This window comes from Salmo salar, chromosome 19 (assembly GCF_965601325.2).
Source record: "Salmo salar chromosome 19, fSalSal1, whole genome shotgun sequence".
NCBI lineage: Eukaryota > Metazoa > Chordata > Actinopteri > Salmoniformes > Salmonidae > Salmo > Salmo salar.
In genome coordinates, this window is record NC_138309.1 from 40,405,001 (window position 1) to 40,424,290 (window position 19,290).

General features: G+C 45.0%; 1 protein-coding gene across 3 annotated transcripts in view; it reads left to right on the plus strand.

The window, feature by feature from the left end:
- The window catches only part of sptlc3 (serine palmitoyltransferase, long chain base subunit 3), an 88,969-nt gene that overhangs the window by 67,297 nt on the left and 2,382 nt on the right, over positions 1-19,290 (plus strand). For 2 of the 3 annotated variants that reach the window (XM_045702284.2, XM_082965727.1), the window contains 4 exons: positions 4,855-5,074; positions 8,595-8,721; positions 15,795-15,930; positions 17,336-17,465. In XM_045702284.2, coding sequence (XP_045558240.1) covers positions 4,855-5,074; positions 8,595-8,721; positions 15,795-15,930; positions 17,336-17,465 — 613 coding nt within the window. Of the gene's footprint in view, positions 1-4,854; positions 5,075-8,594; positions 8,722-15,794; positions 15,931-17,028; positions 17,069-17,335; positions 17,466-19,290 lie in introns of those variants that run through there. The other variant, XM_045702285.2, reaches the window with a different exon arrangement.

The following is a 19,290-nucleotide window of genomic DNA, read 5'->3' on the forward strand; positions in this document are numbered from 1 at the left end:
CAAAAATCTCCGTCTTGTTAGCACATGATCTAAGCCCGCCGGACTTCACTTCATGAACGAGGGGAAAAAATATATTTACGTTCGTTCAAACATGTCAAACGTTGTATAGCATAAATCATTAGGGCCTTTTTTAACCAGAACATGAATAATATTCAAGGTGGACGAATGCATACTCTTTTATAACGTATTGGAACGAGGGTACCCAACATGAACTCGCGCGCCAGGTGTCTAATGGGCCATCATCGTTCCATGGCTCTTGTTCGGTCAGATCTCCCTCCAGAAGACTCAAAACACTTTGTAAAGGCTGGTGACATCTAGTGGAAGCAATAGGAAGTGCCAAAATATTCCTCAGCCCCTGTGTTTTTCAATGGCATAGGTTTAAAGGTAATACAACACATCAGGTATCCACTTCCTGTCAGAAAATGTCTCAGGGTTTTGCCTGCCAAATGAGTTCTGTTATACTCACAGACACCATTCAAACAGTTTTAGAAACATTAGAGTGTTTTCTATCCATATATAATAAGTATATGCATATTCTAGTTACTGGGTAGGATTAGTAACCAGATTAAATCGGGTACATTTTTTTTATCCAGCCGTGCAAATACTGCCCCCTAGCCCTAACAGGTTTTAACGGCTCTTTTTCTCTGTCCAGTGTCTGTGTTCTTTTGCCCATCTTAATCTTTTATTTTTGTTGGCCAATCTGAGATATGGCTTTTTCTTTGCAACTCTGCCTAGAAGGCCAGCATCCCGGAGTCGCCTCTTCACTGTTGACGTTGAGACTGGTGTTTTGCGGGTACTATTTAATGAAGCTGCCAGTTGAGGACTTGTGAGGCATCTGTTTCTCAAACTAGAAACTCTAATGTACTTGTCCTCCTGCTCAGTTGTGCACCGGGGCTTCCCACTCCTCTTTCTATTCTGGTTAGAGCCAGTTTTGCACTGTTCTGTGAAGGGAGTAGTGCACAGTGTTGTACGAGATCTTCAGTTTCTTGGCAATTTCTCGCATGGAATAGCCTTAATTTCTCAGAACAAGAATAGACTGTTTCAGAAGAAAGGTCTTTGTTTCTTGTTTTTGAGCCTTTAATCGAACCCACAAATGCTGATGCTCCAGATACTCAACTAGCCTAAAGAAGGCCAGTTTTATTGCTTCTTTAATCAGTACCACAGTTATCAGCTGTGGTAACAGAATTGCAAAAGGGTTTTCAAATGATCAATTAGCCATTTAACCTGTCTGGGCAAGCGTCCCACCCTAGTTAACAGCCAGTGGAATCGCGTCGCGCGAAATACAAAACCTCATAAATGCTATAACTTCAATTTCTCAAACATATGACTATTTTACACCATTTTATAGATACACCTCTCCTGAATCGAACCACATTGTCTGATTTCAAAAAGGCTTTACAGCAAAAGCAAAACATTAGATTATGTTAGGAGAGTACCCTGCCAAAAAAAATCACACTGCCATTTTCAAAGCAACTAGATGCATCACAAATACGCAAAACACAGCTAAATGCAGCACTAACCTTTGACAATCTTCATCAGATGACACTCCTAGGACATCATGTTACACAATATATGCATTTTTTTGTTCGATAAAGTTCATATTTATATATAAAAACAGCATTTTACATCGGCGCGTGACGTCCAGAAAATATTTTCCCTCAAATGCTTCCGGTGAATCAGCGCTACAATTTACAAAATGACTATTCGAAAACATTGTTAAAATGTAATATTGTCATTCAAAGAATTATAGATTAACATCTCGTGAATGCAACCGCATTGCCAGATTTAAAAAAACTTTACTGGGAAATCACACTTTGCAATAAACGACGTGGTATGCTCAGAAAAATAGGCTAGGCGATACATGTTAGCGCCATCTTGGAACCATCTAAAATCAAAAATACTATTGTAAATATTCCCTTACCTTTGATTATCTTCATCAGAAGGCACTTCCAGGAATCCCAGGTCCAAAACAAATGTAGTTTTGTTCGAAAAAGTTAATAATTTATGTCCCAATAGTTCCTTCTTGTTAGCGCGTTCCGAAGGCTACTCATAATGTACTGAAGCGCGCGGGACTTGTTGTCACGAATGTGCAAAAAAATATATATTTACGTTCGTTCAAACATGTCAAACGTTGTATAACATAAATCTTTAGGGCCTTTTTCAACCAGAGCTTCAATAATATTCAAGGTGGACGATTGCATTGTCTTACTAAACGTTTCAGAACAAAAGGTTTCCCATGGGTGCCCGCGTCACAGTAGTAATAGCCCTCCCCCTGTGACCAACTTCCCAAGCCTCTCTTTGGGTCAGTTTCTACCATAGAAGACTCAAACCACTTTGTAAAGACTGTCGACATCTAGTGGAAGCCTTAGGAAGTGCTAAATGATTAATAAGTCCCTGTGTGTTTCAATGGCAAAGGTTTGAAGTGATTTCACACATCAGATTTCCATTTCCTGTTAGGATTTGTCTCAGGGTTTTGACTGCCATATGAGTTCTGTTATACTCACAGACACCATTCAAACAGTTTTAGAAACTTTAGAGTGTTTTCTATCCAAATCTACTAATTATATGCATATTCTAGTTACTGGGCAGGAGTAGTAACCAGATTAAATCGGGTACGTTTTTTATCCGGCCGTGCAAATACTGCCCCCTATCCCCAACAGGTTAAAGCAATACATTTGGATTAGCTAACTATCAGGTATGATGGTAAGACCCAGATGCAGACCACAAAATAATCAATAGTTTAATATTCCAACAAGGGCAGGCAATAGACAGGTCAAGCCAGGCAGGGGTCAGAAAACCAGAGGTGGGGCAACGGTACAGGTCGGCGGGCAGGCAGAGTGGTCAGGCAGGCGGCCTCGGAGTCATGACAGTCAAGGGTCAAAACCAGGAGGGCGAGAAAAGAGAGACTGGAAAAAGCAGGAGCTGAGACACGAAACGCTGGTTGACTTGAACAAACAAAATGAACTGGCAACACACAAACAGAGAACACAGGTATAAATACACAGAGGATAATGGAGAAGATGGGCGACACCTGGAGGGGGGTGGAGACAATCACAAAGACAGGTGAAACAGATCAGGGTGTGACAGTACTCCCCTCTAGGGGCGCCACCTGGCATCCTACCTGGGCGCATACCTGGTTGACCGGGGTGTCAACGCTGAAAATCTGTGATGAGGCCTGGGTCCAAGATGTCCCTGGCGGGGACCCAGCGCCTCTCCTCCGGGCCATAACCCTCCCAGTCAACCAGGTACTGGAACCCCCTGCCCCGAGGTCGAACCTTCAGGAGATGCCTCACTGTGTAAGCTGGTTAGCCGTCGATGAGACGGGGGAGAGGGATGGGCCTGGAAACGGGAGACAAAGGGCTGTGAGACATGGGTTTGACTCTGGATACATGAAAGGTGTGATGTATACGAAGGGTACGGGGCAACAGAAGACAAACAGCAGAGGGGCTAATGATCTTGGAGATGGGGAATGGGCCAATAAACCAGGGGGAGAGTTTGCAGGATTCCACCCGGAGGGGCAGATCCCAGGTGGATAGCCATACCTTCTGCAGAAGATGATACCTGGAGGTGGTCTTGAGGAGGGCCGACCGGGCTGTCCTCCAGGTATGACAACAGCGGCGGACAAACATCTGGGAAGAGGGTATCCTGACCTCCTCTTTCTGCTCAGGGCTGATACAGGGGCTGATACACCAGGGAACACTCAAACAGTAATAGTTCCGTGGCAGAGCAGGGAAAGGTGTTGCGGGCCTATTCCACTCAGACCAGCTGCTGGCTCCAGGAGGTCGGGTTGGCGGAGAACAGGCAGCGCAGAGTGGCCTCAAGGTCCTGGTTGGCTCGCTCCGACTGGACTAGTGGTGGAACCCGGAGGACAGGCTGGCCGACGACCCAATGAGGGTGCAGAACGCCTTCCAGAACCGGGACGAGAACTGAGGGCCATGGTCGGAGACCATGTCCACGGGTAGTCCATGGATCCGGAAGACGTGCTGCACCATGACCTGGGCCGTCTTCTTGGCAGAGGGTAACTTGGGGAGAGGAATGAAGTGGGCTGCCTTGGAAAAGCGATCCACCACGGTCAGGATGGCCTTGTTGCCATCAGACGGGGGGAGACCCATGACAAAGTCCAGGGAGATGTGAGACTAGGGGCGATGAGGGACAGGCAGAGGTTGGAGGAGTCCAGCCGGAGCTTGTTGAGGGGTCTTGTTCCGTTCACAGACCGTGCAGGTGGCGACAAAGGCGGCAACGTCCGGACCATGGTAGGCCACCAAAAGCGTTGTTGCACGAAGGCCAGGGTGGCAGGCAAGCCTGGAGGAATGGGTCCACTCCAGGACCGCGGAGCGGACAGCGTCAGGCACAAACATCCGGTTATCTGCCCCCCCCCCCCCCAGGCCTCCCGGACCTGTTTCCCGATACCCCAGCTGAGTGTCGTGGGAAGGATGGTCTCGGGCTCCGGGGTGGTAGCCGTGGGGTTATAGTGGCGAGACAGGGCATACGGCTTGACGTTCTTGGACCCCGGCCGGTAGAAGACCCCGGCCGGGTAAACAGCAGGGCCCATCTCACCTGCCTGGCACTTGGCGGTGCGGAGATACTCCAGATTTTTGTGGTCGGGGAGAGAGAGAGATATGGGGTAATAGTGGTTATGTAATCAGGGAGAGAGATATGGGGTAATAGAGGTAATGTAATCAGGGAGACAGAGACGGGGTATTTGATGTTATTTAATCAGGGAGAGAGATATGGAATATTAGAGGTAATGTAATCAGTTAGGGAAATGGGTAATAGAGGTAATGTAATCAGGGAGAGAGAGAGATGGTAATAGAGGTTATGTAACTCAGTGTATATCTCTGTGTCCTATTCTAGTATGGAGGGGTCTGTGGTGCGTCTGCCGGACATCGTAGCCCTGAAGAAGAAGTACAAGGCCTACCTGTACTTGGACGAGGCTCACAGTATTGGGGCGGTGGGGCCGACAGGTCGGGGTGTTACAGAACTGTTTGGTCTGGACACCTCAGACATAGACGTCATGATGGGAACATTCACCAAGAGTTTCGGGGCTGCAGGAGGATACATTGCTGGGAAGAAGGTAGGTGGGCATTCCTGGGCATCCCTAGTCAATTAGATGAACTTGTCATTAGTCCTGGGTCATGTTCAGCAAGGAGAACACGTCTTGGAAAGTTTTTTAAATGTTTTGAAGATAACTCCACTCCCCAGATGTGTAGTTAAAATACTAGGATGTGGAGACAGACAGGCCTATCTCCACTCCCCAGATGTGTAGTTAAACGACTAGGATGTGGAGACAGACGGGCCTAACTCCAGTCCCCAGATGTGTAGTTAAACGACTAGGATGTGGAGACAGACAGGCCTAACGCCGTTCCGCTTGCGGAACCCCTAGCCAACAGCCAATGGCATCGCACGGCGCGAAATACAAAACCAACTAAAATACCACAATTCAATTTTCTCAAACAACCAACTATTTCACACCATTTTAAAGACAAGACTCTCATTAATCTAACCACATTGTCCGATTTCAAAAAGGCTTTACAGTGAAAACAAAACATTAGATTGTCAGGAGAGTACCCTGCCAAAAATAATCACACAGCCATTTTCAAAGCAAGCATATATGTCACAAAAACCAAAACCACAGCTAAATGCAGCACTAACCTTTGATGATCTTCATCAGATGACACTCCTAGGACATTATGTTATACAATACATGCATGTTTTGTTCAATCAAGTTCATATTTATATCAAAAACCAGCTTTTTACATTAGCATGTGATGTTCAGAACTAGCATACGGAACCCCTTTCGCAAACTTCCTGTGAATTTACTAAATTACTCATGATAAACGTTCACAAAAAAACATAATTATTTTAAGAATTATAGATACAGAACTCCTTTATGCAATCGCGGTGTCAGATTTTAAAATAGCTTTTCGGCGAAAGCACATTTTGCAATATTCTGAGTACATAGCCCGGCCATCACGGCTAGCTAATTTGACACCCACCAAGTTTGGCCCTCACCAAACTCAGATTTACTATAAGAAAAATTGGATTACCTTGCTGTTCTTCGTCAGAATGCACTCCCAGGACTTCTACTTCAACAACAAATGTTGTTTTGGTTCCAAATAATCCATAGTTATATTCAAATAGCTCCGTTTTGTTCGTGCGTTCGGGTCACAATCCGAAGGGTGAAGCGCGAGCGCATTTCGTGACAAACAATTTCTAAATATTCCATTGCTGTACTTAGAAGCATGTCAAACGCTGTTTAAAATCAATTTTTATGCTATTTTTCTCGTAAAATAGCGATAATATTCCAACCAGGCGACGTTGTCTTCATTCAAAGGCTGAAAAAAAAATGGAGTAGTCTCGTGGACACGCATCTCCAGTGTCACTGTTCCCAGCCTGACCACTAATAAACAGAGCTGCTGTACTTAGCCCAGAGACTGCAGACACCCCATTACACTTTATGGCGCCTTCTGAGAGCCAATGGAAGCCTTAGAAAATGTCACGTTACAGCACAGATTTCACACATCAGATTTCCATTTCCTGTTAGGATTTGTCTCAGGGTTTTGACTGCCATATGAGTTCTGTTATACTCACAGACACCATTCAAACAGTTTTGGAAACTTGAGTGTTTTCTATCCAAATCTACTAATCATATGCATATTCTAGTTTCTGGGCAGGAGTAGTAACCAGATTAAATCGGGTACGTTTTTTATCCGGCCGTGAAAATACTGCCCCCTATCCCAAACAGGTTAAACGACTAGGATGTGGAGACAGACAGGCCTAACTCCACTCCCCAGATGTGTAGTTAAACGACTAGGATGTGGAGACAGACAGGCATAACTCCAGTCCCCAGATGTGTAGTTAAACGACTAGGATGTGGAGACACAGGCCTAACTCCACTCCCCAGATGTGGGCTGGATTTCGGACATGTTCTCTTAACTAGTTGAATTCAGTTAGCGCAAAACCCCTTCAAGGCCCTGAAGCAGAGGTATTTACCCAACCCTAGCTAGAACCAGATGTCTGCTTGTTTCAGGGTTCATTTCCCCCTACCCCCCAGGGCTGACAAAACTGGTCCTGTCAACCACTAGCTGAATTAATCTACTGTTGACGTTTAGGAACATTGAGCATGACAGGCCTCATCCTTTGGGGCGGCAGGGTACCCTAGTGGTTAGAGCGTTGGACTTGTAACCGAAAGGTTGCAAGATCAAATCCCCGAGCTGACAAAGTAAAAATCTGTCGTTCTGCCCCTGAACAAGGCAGTTAATCCACTGATCCTAGGCCGTTGTTGAAAATAACAATTTGTTCTTAACTGACTTGCCTAGTTAAATAAAGGTAAAAAAATGTATAATCCTACCTCACTACAACATTGGCCACAGTCTTTTTACAGTTAGTTCACTTGCTGCACTGGTATCCCAAAGTCTTCCTGTTGTATTCAGTCTTCAGATGGCTGAGGAACAGTGACAGAAATGGCGTTCAGGCTCACATTGTGTCACATGAGCTCTCTCTAGTGGTGTGTTAAAGTAACTAGGCCTACCTGTTATGAACTGTCCACTGTTCAGCTCTACTGTTCCTTCATGCAACAATTGGTGGACTTCACACTAAGAAAAGATGGTTCCTCAAGTGTTCTTTTGGAAGGGTGATGTTCTATGTGGAACCATAATGACTCAAAGAACCCATTACAGATTAGAAAAGGGTGATAATTAAAATGTAGGGGGCGGCAGCTCATTAGAATATTTTGGGACGTGGTTTGCTTACAGCTCTTTGTGCAACCGAGAGAGTGTCCTACCAGTTTATTTAACTTGTTGTGTTATGCCGTTACACATTATATATGACCATGGTCAGTGACGGTGTCTTCTGAAAGACTCACATTATGGTCTTGTGTCGTTTGAGAACAGTTGACTAAGGCAGTGGGTCTCAGTTCTCTCCTCAGGGACCCCCCAGCTGTTCCAGAGCTACCACACCTGATTCAGCTAGACAATTATTAACACAATAATAACACCTACAGAAGTTTAACAATATAATATTATGGTTAAACAGAATAAAAACCATGTATGGTTCTATAGTACGAAATTATCTACAGAGAACCTTTAAGATTTAGGAAGGGTATTTATAGAACCATTCTCCTTAATGGTTCTTTATAGAACCTTAGGAAATGGTTCTTTATAGAACCTTAGGAAAGGGTTCTTTATAGAACCTTAGGAAAGGGTTCTTTATAGAATCTTAGGAAAGGGTTCTTTATAGAACCTTAGGAAATGATTCTTTATAGCACCAAAAAGGGTTCTGCTATGGATAGAAGCCAAAGAACCTTTATTTGGCACTATTTAGAACCATTTGTTTTTAGTTTGTGCCTGCGTAGCCACTCCCACACTGTGTAATATTGCCCTGTGATTGGTCTGTATTACAGGAGCTGGTGGACTACCTGCGTAGCCACTCCCACACTGTGGTGAACGCCTCGGCCACGTCTCCTCCCATCACATATATACAGTACTAGTATACATGGTTCTGTTATATACTGTACTCTCTCGCTCTCCTCTCTCTCTCTTCTCTCTCTCTATCTATCTCGCTTTCTTTCTCTCCCTCTCTCCCTATTTTTTTAGGAGCTGGTCGACTACCTGCGTAGCCACTCCCACAGTGCGGTGTACACCTCGGGCATGTCTCCTCCCGTCACAGAACAGATCCTGAGAGCCATGAAATGCATCATGGGGCTGGATGGAACCACCGTGGGTAAGCTCCCAGAACCTCCCTTTAGTCCCTCAACCCTTATCATGTGGCCAAGAAATGTTCCCAGCTTTCTCTCTCTCTCTCTCTGTCTGTCTCTCTCTCTGTGTCTGTCTCTCTCTCTGTGTCTGTCTCTCTCTCTGTGTCTGTCTCTTAGCCTTTGCAGTTCCCTTCATGCCCTTAAACTCCATCCATACTCTGTAGATGGTCAGATCCAGGGTCTAGTAGATATAGATGGTCAGAGCCAGGGTCTATAGTAGATATAGATGGTCAGATCCAGGGTCTAGTAGTAGATATAGATGGTCAGATCCAGGGTCTATAATAGATATAGATGGTCAGAGCCAGGGTCTATAGTAGATATAGATGGTCAGAGCCAGGGTCTATAGTAGATATAGATGGTCAGATCCAGGGTCTATAGTAGATAGATGGTCAGAGCCAGGGTCTATAGTAGATATAGATGGTCAGATCCAGGGTCTATAATAGATATAGATGGTCAGAGCCAGGGTCTATAGTAGATATAGATGGTCAGAGCCAGGGTCTATAGTAGATATAGATGGTCAGAGCCAGGGTCTATAGTAGATATAGATGGTCAGATCCAGGGTCTATAATAGATATAGATGGTCAGAGCCAGGGTCTATAGTAGATATAGATGGTCAGATCCAGGGTCTATAATAGATATAGATGGTCAGAGCCAGGGTCTATAGTAGATATAGATGGTCAGAGCCAGGGTCTATAGTAGATATAGATGGTCAGAGCCAGGGTCTATAGTAGATATAGATGGTCAGATCCAGGGTCTATAGTAGATATAGATGGTCAGAGCCAGGGTCTATAGTAGATATAGATGGTCAAAGCCAGGGTCTATAGTAGATATAGATGGTCAGAGCCAGGGTCTATAGTAGATATAGATGGTCAGAGCCATGGTCTAGGAGATATACAGTTGAAGTCGGAAGTTTACATACAATTAGATTGGAGTCATTAAAACTCGTTTTTCAACCACTCCACAAATTTCTTGTTAACAAACTATAGTTTTCGCAAGTCGGTTAGGACATCTACTTTGTTCATGACACAAGTAATTTTTCCAACAATTGTTTACAGACAGATTATTTCACTTATAATTCACTGTATCACAGTTCCAGTGGATCAGAAGTTTACATACACTAAGTTGACTGCCTTTCAACAGCTTGGAAAATTCCAGAAAATGATGTCATGGCTTTAGAAGCTTCTGATAGGCTAATTGACATAATTTGATTCAATTGGAGGTGTACCTGTGGATGTATTTCAAGACCTACCTTCAAACTCAGTGCCTCTTTGCTTGACATCATGGGAAAATCAAAACAAATCAGCCAAGACCTCAGAAAGAAAATTTTAGACCTCCGCAAGTCTGGTTCATCCTTGGGAGCAATTTCAAATGCCTGAAGGTACCACGTTCATCTGTACAAACAATAATACACAAGTATAAATTCCATGGTAGCATTCCGCTCTGGAAGGAGACGCATTCTGTCTCCTAGAGATGAACGTACTTTGGTGCAAAAAGTGCATATCAATCACAGAACAACAGCAAAGGACCTCGTGAAGATGCTGGAGGAAACAGGTACAAAAGTATCTATATCCACAGTTAAACGAGTCCAATATCGACATAACTTGAAAGGCCGCTCAGCAAGGAAGAAGCCACTGCTACAAAACCTCCGCTACAAAAACAGAGTACGATTTGCAACTGCACATGGGGACAAAGATCATACTTTTTGGAGAAATGTCCTCTGGTCTGATGAAACAAAAATAGAACTGTTTGGCCATAATGACCATCGTTATGTTTGGAGGAAAAAGGCGGAGGCTTGCAAGCCGAAGAACACCACCCCAACCGTGAAGCACGGAGGTGGCAGCATCATGTTGTGGTGGTGCTTTGCTGCAGGAGGGACTGGTGCACTTAACAAAATAGATGGCTTCATGAGAAATGAAAATTATGTGTATGTATTGAAGCAACATCTGAAGATATCCGTCAGGAAGTTAAAGCTTGGTCGCAAATGGGTCTTCCAAATGGACAATGACCCCAAGCATACTTCGAAAGTTGTGGCAAAATGGCTTAAGGACAACAAAGTCAAGGTTTTGGAGTGGCCATCACAAAGCCCTGACCTCAATCCCATAGAAAATATGTGGGCAGAACTGAAAAAGCGTGTGCAAGCAAGGAGGCCTACAAACCAGACTCAGTTACACCAGCTCTATCAGGAGGAATGGGCCAATATTCACCCAACTTATTGTGGGAAGCTTGTGGAAGGCTAACCGAAACATTTGACCCCAGCTAAACAATTTAAAGGCAATGCTACCAAATACTGATTGAGTGTATGTAAACTTCTGACCCACTGGGAATGTGATGAAAGAAATCAAAGCTGAAATAAATCATACTCTCTACTATTATTCTGACATTTCGCATTCTTAAAATAAAGTGGTGATCCTAACTGACCTAAGACAGGGATTTTTACTAGGATAAATGTCAGCAATTGTGAAAAACTGAGTTTAAATGTATTTGGCTAAGGTGTATGTAAACTTCCGACTTCAACTGTACCATGGGTATGACAAAACATGACTTTTTACTGTTGTAATTACATTGTTAACCAGTTTATAATAGCAATACGGCACTCCCAGGGTTTGCGGTATATGGCCAATATACCACGGCTAACGGCCGCATTGAGTCATGCATAAGAACAGCCCTTAGCCGTGGTATATTGGCCATATATCATACCGCCTTGGGCATTTGATCTGGCGAGGTTCAATAAGGGCAAATTACTTTTTTCTCTTGCCATACATTCAAATTCCTTTATTATGTCGTAGCTTGCAATAATGATTATTTTGAGGAAAATGTTGCTTCTAAAGTCGTTACTATGATATAATTGACTCGATAACGTTAATGAAAAAAGTATTATTGTATAAATATGGCAACTCCTCTCTTGCTGTGAACAAAAATAAATTGGTGCTAGTTTTCCTGCCTTTTGGTGGGTTTTGAGTAGTCATTGAGCTAGAAATTTTAGCTTGACCTGGCAACCCTGAGGCCAAGCTCTGGAAGGTAGAATGCTTTCGTGGTGTGTGTAGTAGATATAAATAAAATGTCAGAGTTAAGCTTACATGATTCACTGGTGACTAACCCTCTGTCCTCTGACCCTGGAGGCTCTGAGAGGTAGGAGGAGGGATGCTTGGTGTCTGACGTAGCCTAGGAAAACAGCTGTTTGTTGGGAAGGAAATAAGCTCTGACCTGCCTGTCAGTTGTGTACTCTTCCAACGCACCAGGGAATGGTGAAGTCAGAAATCTCCACACTAAAGGTTAAAGTTTACACAGCTTTGGGGTGAAAGGTCAAATTATGAATACAAATACTGGAAGGATATGCAAAATATGTCTATATCTCTCTTGCTCTGATTTAGAGGGGTTGGGTTAAATGCGGAAGACACATTTCAGTTGAATGCATTCAGTTGTAGAACTGACCAGTTAGTTGTATCCCTCTCTCTCACTCTCTCTCATTCTCTGTGGTTTTCAGTATGTCTTAAACAACAAGCCATAGAGGAAGATGGACAGTCATGCACTTCCATGAAACCGTCACTTGCTGGTCAACATTATGTCCAGAATTTGTCTTACTTTATCAGGAGGGAGCAGTTCACAAAACAGGGCTTGTGTTTTCGGCAGGTTTTTAAGTGTCTTCTGTTCTATCGTTGCTTTGAAAACAATGCCAATCAGCCCTGAGGTAAACGCCCTGCTGGTTGGTCCTAGAGTTGCCTGGCTGGCTCTTACCTGGCTCTCCCTTAGCTTCTGGCTCCCCAAACCTTCACATCATTAGTTCTCCCAGCGGGGTTGGACTGCTGCTATAGATTTAGTCTGTGATCATAAGTATTTGAAAGAGATGTGATATCTTTAAGCTCTGTTTGTGTTTCACCTGTGGCTCAGCACCAGAGAGGCACATCCAGGGTCCATCACTGTTTTCTAGGAAATGCATTGTATCCTATTGGCCAGGGAGCTCTGTGGTGTGTGCCAAATAGCACCCTATTCCCTACATGTCCCTATAGGTCTTGGTCAAAAGTAGTGCACTAAGTAGGGAATGGTGGTCCATAGGGTCCTGGTCAAAAGTAGTGCCCTATATAGGGAATAGGGTGCAATATGTGATGTGTCTCTGGTCTTGGCAAGGTGTAAGTGTGTAGTACACCAGGCCCTCCCTTCATCAGATGGACAAAGCAGAACCAACTGGCTGCAGAAGCAGGATACAGAGAGCTGGAGAGGAGGTTGTGTAGAAGCATTGATATGTTGTACAGTAATCATGTACTGAAGGAGAAAGTCCTTGATGGATGGCAGGAGGTTGGTAGGAACCAGATGGCTGGACAGAGAGAGAGAAATGGGGCGAGGGGAGGGAGAGAGAGAGAGAGAGAGCTAGAGAGATGTGGACATTAGGGAGAGAGAGCAGCAGGGCTCTTCAGTAATCACCAGCTATGAAGGCTGGAAGTCCAGACGGAGGGGCAGGCCTGAGGAACAGATGGGTGGATACTCCAGGAGAGTTCCCACTACACCAAAATATCACTACACTAAACTATCACTACACTTTAACTATCACTACACTAAACTATCACTACAATATCACTAAACTATCACTACACTAAACTATCACTACACTAAATCATCACTACACTAAACTATCACTACACTAAACTATCACTATCACTAAACTATCACTAAACTATCACTATCACTAAACCATCACTACACTAAACTATCACTACACTTTAACTATCACTACACTAAACTATCACTACAATATCACTAAACTATCACTACACTAAACTATCACTACACTAAACTATCACTATCACTAAACTATCACTAAACTATCACTATCACTAAACCATCACTACACTAAACTATCACTACACTTTAACTATCACTACACTAAACTATCACTACAATATCACTAAACTATCACTACACTAAACTATCACTACACTAAACCATCACTACACTAAACCATCACTACACTAAACTATCACTACACTAAACTATCACTATCACTAAACTATCACTAAACTATCACTATCACTAAACCATCACTACACTAAACTATCACTATCACCACACTAAACTATCACTAAACTATCACTATCACTAAACTATCACTATCACTAAACTATCACTAAACTATCACTACACTAAACTATCACTATCACTAAACTATCACTATCACTAAACTATCACTAAACTATCACTATCACTATCACTAAACTATCACTAAACTATCACTAAACTATCACTATCACTAAACTATCACTATCACTAAACTATCACTAAACTATCACTACACTAAACTATCACTAAACTATCACTAAACTTACACTACACTACACTATCACTACACTAAACTATCACTAAACTATCACTATCACCACACTAAACTATCACTATCACTAAACTATCACTAAACTATCACTATCACTAAACTATCACTACACTAAACTATCACTACACTAAACTATCACTACACTACAGTGGATATTCCTGGAAGGTTCTCATAACTCCGAATGAATGGCCATTCCTGGTGGGTCAGCGAGCAGAGCCAATGTCCATCCATACGCTGGCAAAGCACCGTATCACACACTGGGTTTACATTCCAATGGCTGTGGTCTGTGGCTGAGGAATGGAGGCTTTAGAGGTTCTATCTGCAAACACTGTGACCATCTCCCCCCTCTCTCCATCTCTCCATCCCTGTTTCATGTTAACTGGCCAGATGGTATGGTGGAGCACATTAAAGTGTCCAGTTTAAACCTGACTAAAACAATGTAGAAGAGACAGTGTTTTAATGTATTCTGCGGCTCCAGTGCTATGAAGTATTATTCCCCCATTATGATTCCGTACACCACAGTGGCTCATCTTCTGGGGGTGGCAGTTAGCCTAAAGGTTAGCGAGGTAGAACTGCTACCAAAGCGTTGCCGGTTTGAATCCCAAGGCTGACAGGGAAAAGTTGGGATTCTAGGTATCATACAAATCAACACGTAACTGATCCAGGGTTGCGGCACTGTGGTTTATTCTGGATGCTAGATAACAAATTAATGAATAAATACACCTTATGTTTTTCTCCTGACTCTGGGCCAGGGTTGAACCCCTCACCACCAGCCCTAACCCCATACTAACTATGTCCAGGGTTGGACCCCTCACCACTAGCCCTAACCCCATACTAACTATGTCCAGGGTTGGACCCCTCACCACTAGCCCTAACCCCATACTAACTATGTCCAGTGTTGGACCCCTCACCACTAGCCCTAACCCCATACTAACTATGTCCAGGGTTGGACCCCTCACCACTAGCCCTAACCCCATACTAACTATGTCCAGTGTTGGACCCCTCACCACTAGCCCTAACCCCATACTAACTATGCCCAGGGTTGAACCCCTCACCACTAGCCCTAACCCCATACTAACTATGTCCAGGGTTGGACCCCTCACCACTAGCCCTAACCCCATACTAACTCTCTCCAGGGTTGGACCCCTCACCACTAGCCCTAACCCCATACTAACTCTCTCCAGGGTTGGACCCCTCACCACTAGCCCTAACCCCATACTAACTCTCTCCAGGGTTGGACCCCTCACCACTAGCCCTAACCCCATACTAACTCTCTCCAGGGTTGGACCCCTCACCACTAGCCCTAACCCCATACTAACTCTTACTAGGGTTGGACCCCTCACCACTAGCCCTAACCCCGTACTAACTCTGTCCAGGGTTGGACCCCTCACCACTAGCCCTAACCCCATACTAACTCTCTCCAGGGTTGGACCCCTCACCACTAGCCCTAACCCCATACTAACTCTCTCCAGGCTTGGACCCCTCACCACTAGTCCTAACCCCATACTAACTATGTCCAGGGTTGGACCCCTCACCACTAGCCCTAACCCCATACTAACTATGTCCAGGGTTGGACCCCTCACCACTAGCCCTAACCCCATACTAACTCTGTCCAGGGTTGGACCCCTCACCACTAGCCCTAACCCCGTACTAACTCTCTCCAGGGTTGGACCCATCACAACTGGCCCTAACCCCATATTATCTCTGTCTCTGTAGGTCAGGCCAGGGTGCACCAGCTAGCAGAGAACACACGTTACTTCAGGTCTCGCCTTCAGGAGATGGGCTTCATCATCTATGGTAACGATGATTCTCCCGTGGTCCCGATACTGCTCTACATGCCAGGAAAAGTTGTGTAAGTTACTTTCATTTGCTCGGTTTATTTTACAGGGACAATGCACTGATTTATAACCCTTCTGTTCTACATGCTGGGAAAGTGATGTATGTATCAAAAAAGTACCTTTTCATACATTTGTATGTTTTATTGTGAAGGAATGAAAGGAGAGATTAGAATGTGGTGTTTTTGTAGCTCAGTTGGTTGAACGTGGTGCTTGTAACGCCAAGGTAGTGGGTTCGATTCCCGGGACCAGCCGTAGGTAAACATTTATGCACGCATGGGTGTAAATCGCTTTGAATTAAAGTGTCTGCTAAATGGCAGATATTTGATTAGGAATATAACCCTTGCCACTGGGGGGGTGTATGTAGTCTGTGGTCTGACCTACCACTACCATCAGACCGAGACACGACAACCCTGACAAGACCACTTTCAACTAATCACCTGGCACATAAAATAACTCAAGGTGGAATCTGCTTTCACTTTTTGTGTGTCTATCTTATGTTGCCTTTCTGTGGACATATACAGTACAGTATAACTGCATATATGGTAGAATTGGATTGTTTCTGTCTGTCCAGAGGCTACATCAATGTCTGAATGTATTTACAACAGCTCAGCTATTGCCCATGATCTTTTGCACACTGTTTCAATTGATCGAGTCACTTTGACTAATTGTGATACAACTATTATATCTTGTTTTTGGAAAGCAGGTGGTCATTTTACTAGTGGTCAGTCCAGCAGCAAAAAGGTCAATATTGAGTTCAGGGTCATACTGTATGTTCAGGGTCATAGTGTATGTTCAGGGTCATAGTGTATGTTCAGGGTCATAGTGTACTTTCAGGGTCATAGTGTACGTTCAGGGTCATAGTGTGTGTTCAGGGTCATACTGTATGTTCAGGGTCATAGTGTATGTTCAGGGTCATAGTGTAAGGTGGTTTTGTTTAACACATTCAGTTGTGTATTTCATGTTGGTCTAGGCAGGTTACTGAACAGGCCTTTATGACAGCTGGGGATGTAAAAGGGACTGTAAATACAAATTATTGATACATTGGTACGTTCATTCATCCCTGCGCCGTGTCTTTCACAATGCCATGCTGTCACTGTGTTCTGCTGCCGCAGGGCTTTCTCTCGTGCCATGCTGTGACTGTGTTCTGCTGCTGCAGGGCTTTCTCTCGTGCCATGTTGTGACTGTGTTCTGCTGCCGCAGGGCTTTCTCTCGTGCCTTGCTGTGACTGTGTTCTGCTGCCGCAGGGCTTTCTTTCGTGCCACGCCGTGACTTTGTTCTGCTGCCGCAGTCCTTCTCTCGTGCCATGCTGTGACTGTGTTCTGCTGCCGCAGGGCTTTCTCTCGTGCCATGCTGTGACTGTGTTCTGCTGCCGCAGTGCTTTCTCTCGTGCCATGCTGTGACTGTGTTCTGCTGTCGCAGGGCTTTCTCTCGTGCCATGCTGAAGAGGAAGATAGGAGTGGTGGTTGTAGGGTTCCCTGCCACGCCCATCACCGAGGCACGGGCACGCTTCTGTCTGTCTGCTGCACACACCAAGGCCATGCTCGACCAGGTGAGCGCGCACACACACACACACATACATACAGACATACATCTCTCTCTCTCCCTCTCTCTCAATTAAATTCTCTCTCTCAATTCATTTCAATTTCTCTCAGTCTCTCTCTCAATTAGTTTATATTTCTCCCTCCCTCTCTCCCTCAATTAATTTCAATTTCTCTCTCTCCCTCTCTCTTTCTCTCCCTCTCTCTCTCTTTCAATTTATTTCAATATCTCTCTCTACCGCTCTCCCTCCCCCTCCCCCTCTCCCTGTCCCCCTCTCCCTCTCTCCCTCTCTCTCTCCCCCTCTCCCCCTCTCCCTCTCTCACTCTCTCTCTCAATTAATTTCAATTTCTCTCCCTCTCCCTCTCTCTCTCACTCAATTCATTTCAATTTGTCTCTCTCTCCCACTCTCTCCCCTCTCCTTCCCTCTCTCTCCCCCTCTCCCCCCCCCCTCTCTCTCTCAATTAGTTTCAATTTCTCTCTCGCCCTCTCTCCCCCTTTCTCCTTCTCTCTCAATTAATTTATATTTCTCTCTCTCCCTCTCTCCCCCTGCCACTCTCTCTCCCTCTCTCTCTCTCTCTCAATTCATTTACATTTCTCTCTCTCTACCGCTCTCCCTTCCTCCCTCTCTCTCTCCGCCTCTCTCTCAATCAAATTCAATTTCTCTCTCCCTCTCTCTCTCTCTCTCTCTCACTCTCTCTCAATTAATTTCAATTTCTCACTCTCTCCCACTCTCCCTCTCTCTCTTCCCCTCTCCTTCCCTCTCTCTCTCCCTTTCTCCCCCTCTCTCTCTCAATTAGTTTCAATTTCTCTCTCTTCCTCTCTCAATTCATTTCAATTTCTCTCTGTCTACCACTCTCCCTCCCTCCCTCTCTCTCTCCCCCTCTCCCTCTCCCTCTCCCTTTCTCTCTCAATTAATTTCAATTTCTCTCTCTCCTTCTCCCTCTCTCTCAATTAATTTCAATTTCTCTCTCCCTCTCTCTCAATTAATTTCAATTTCTCTCTCTCTACCGCTCTCCCTCCCTCCCTCTCTCTCCCTCTCTCTCTCCCTCTCTCTCTCCCTCCCTCTCTCTCTCAATTAATTTCAATTTCTCTCTCCCTCTCTCTCCCCCCTCTCTCTCTCCCCCCTCTCCCTCTCTCTCTCCCCCTCTCTCCCTCTCTCTCTCCCTCTCTCTCCCCCTCTCCCTCTCTCTCCCCCCTCTCCCTCTCTCTCTCCCTCTCTCTCCCCCCTCTCCCTCTCTCCCTCTCTCTCCCACTCTCCCTCCCTCTCTCTCTTCCCCTCTCCTTCCCTCTCTCTCTCCCTTTCTCCCCATCTCTCTCTCTCAATTAGTTTCAATTTCTCCCTCTCTCTCCCTCTCTCTCTCCCTCTCTCTCTCCCTCCCTCTCTCTCTCTCAATTAATTTCAATTTCTCTCTCCCTCTCTCTCCCCCCTCTCTCTCTCCCCCTCTCCCTATCTCTCTCCCTCTCTCTCTCCCTCTCTCTCCCCCCTCTCCCTCTCTCTCCCTCTCCCTCTCTCTCTCCCCCCTCTCCCCCTCTCCCTCTCTCTCCCACTCTCCCTCCCTCTCTCTCTTCCCCTCTCCTTCCCTCTCTCTCTCCCTCTCTCCCCATCTCTCTCTCTCAATTAGTTTCAATTTCTCTCTCTTCCTCTCCCTCCCTCTCTCTCAATTCATTTCAATTTCTCTGTCTACCGCTCTCCCTCCCTCCCTCTCTCTCTCCCCCTCTCCCTCTCTCCCTCTCTCTCTCAATTCATTTCAATTTCTCTCTGTCTACCGCTCTCCCTCTCTCTCTCACTCAATTCATTTCAATTTGTCTCTCTCTCCCACTCTCTCCCCTCTCCT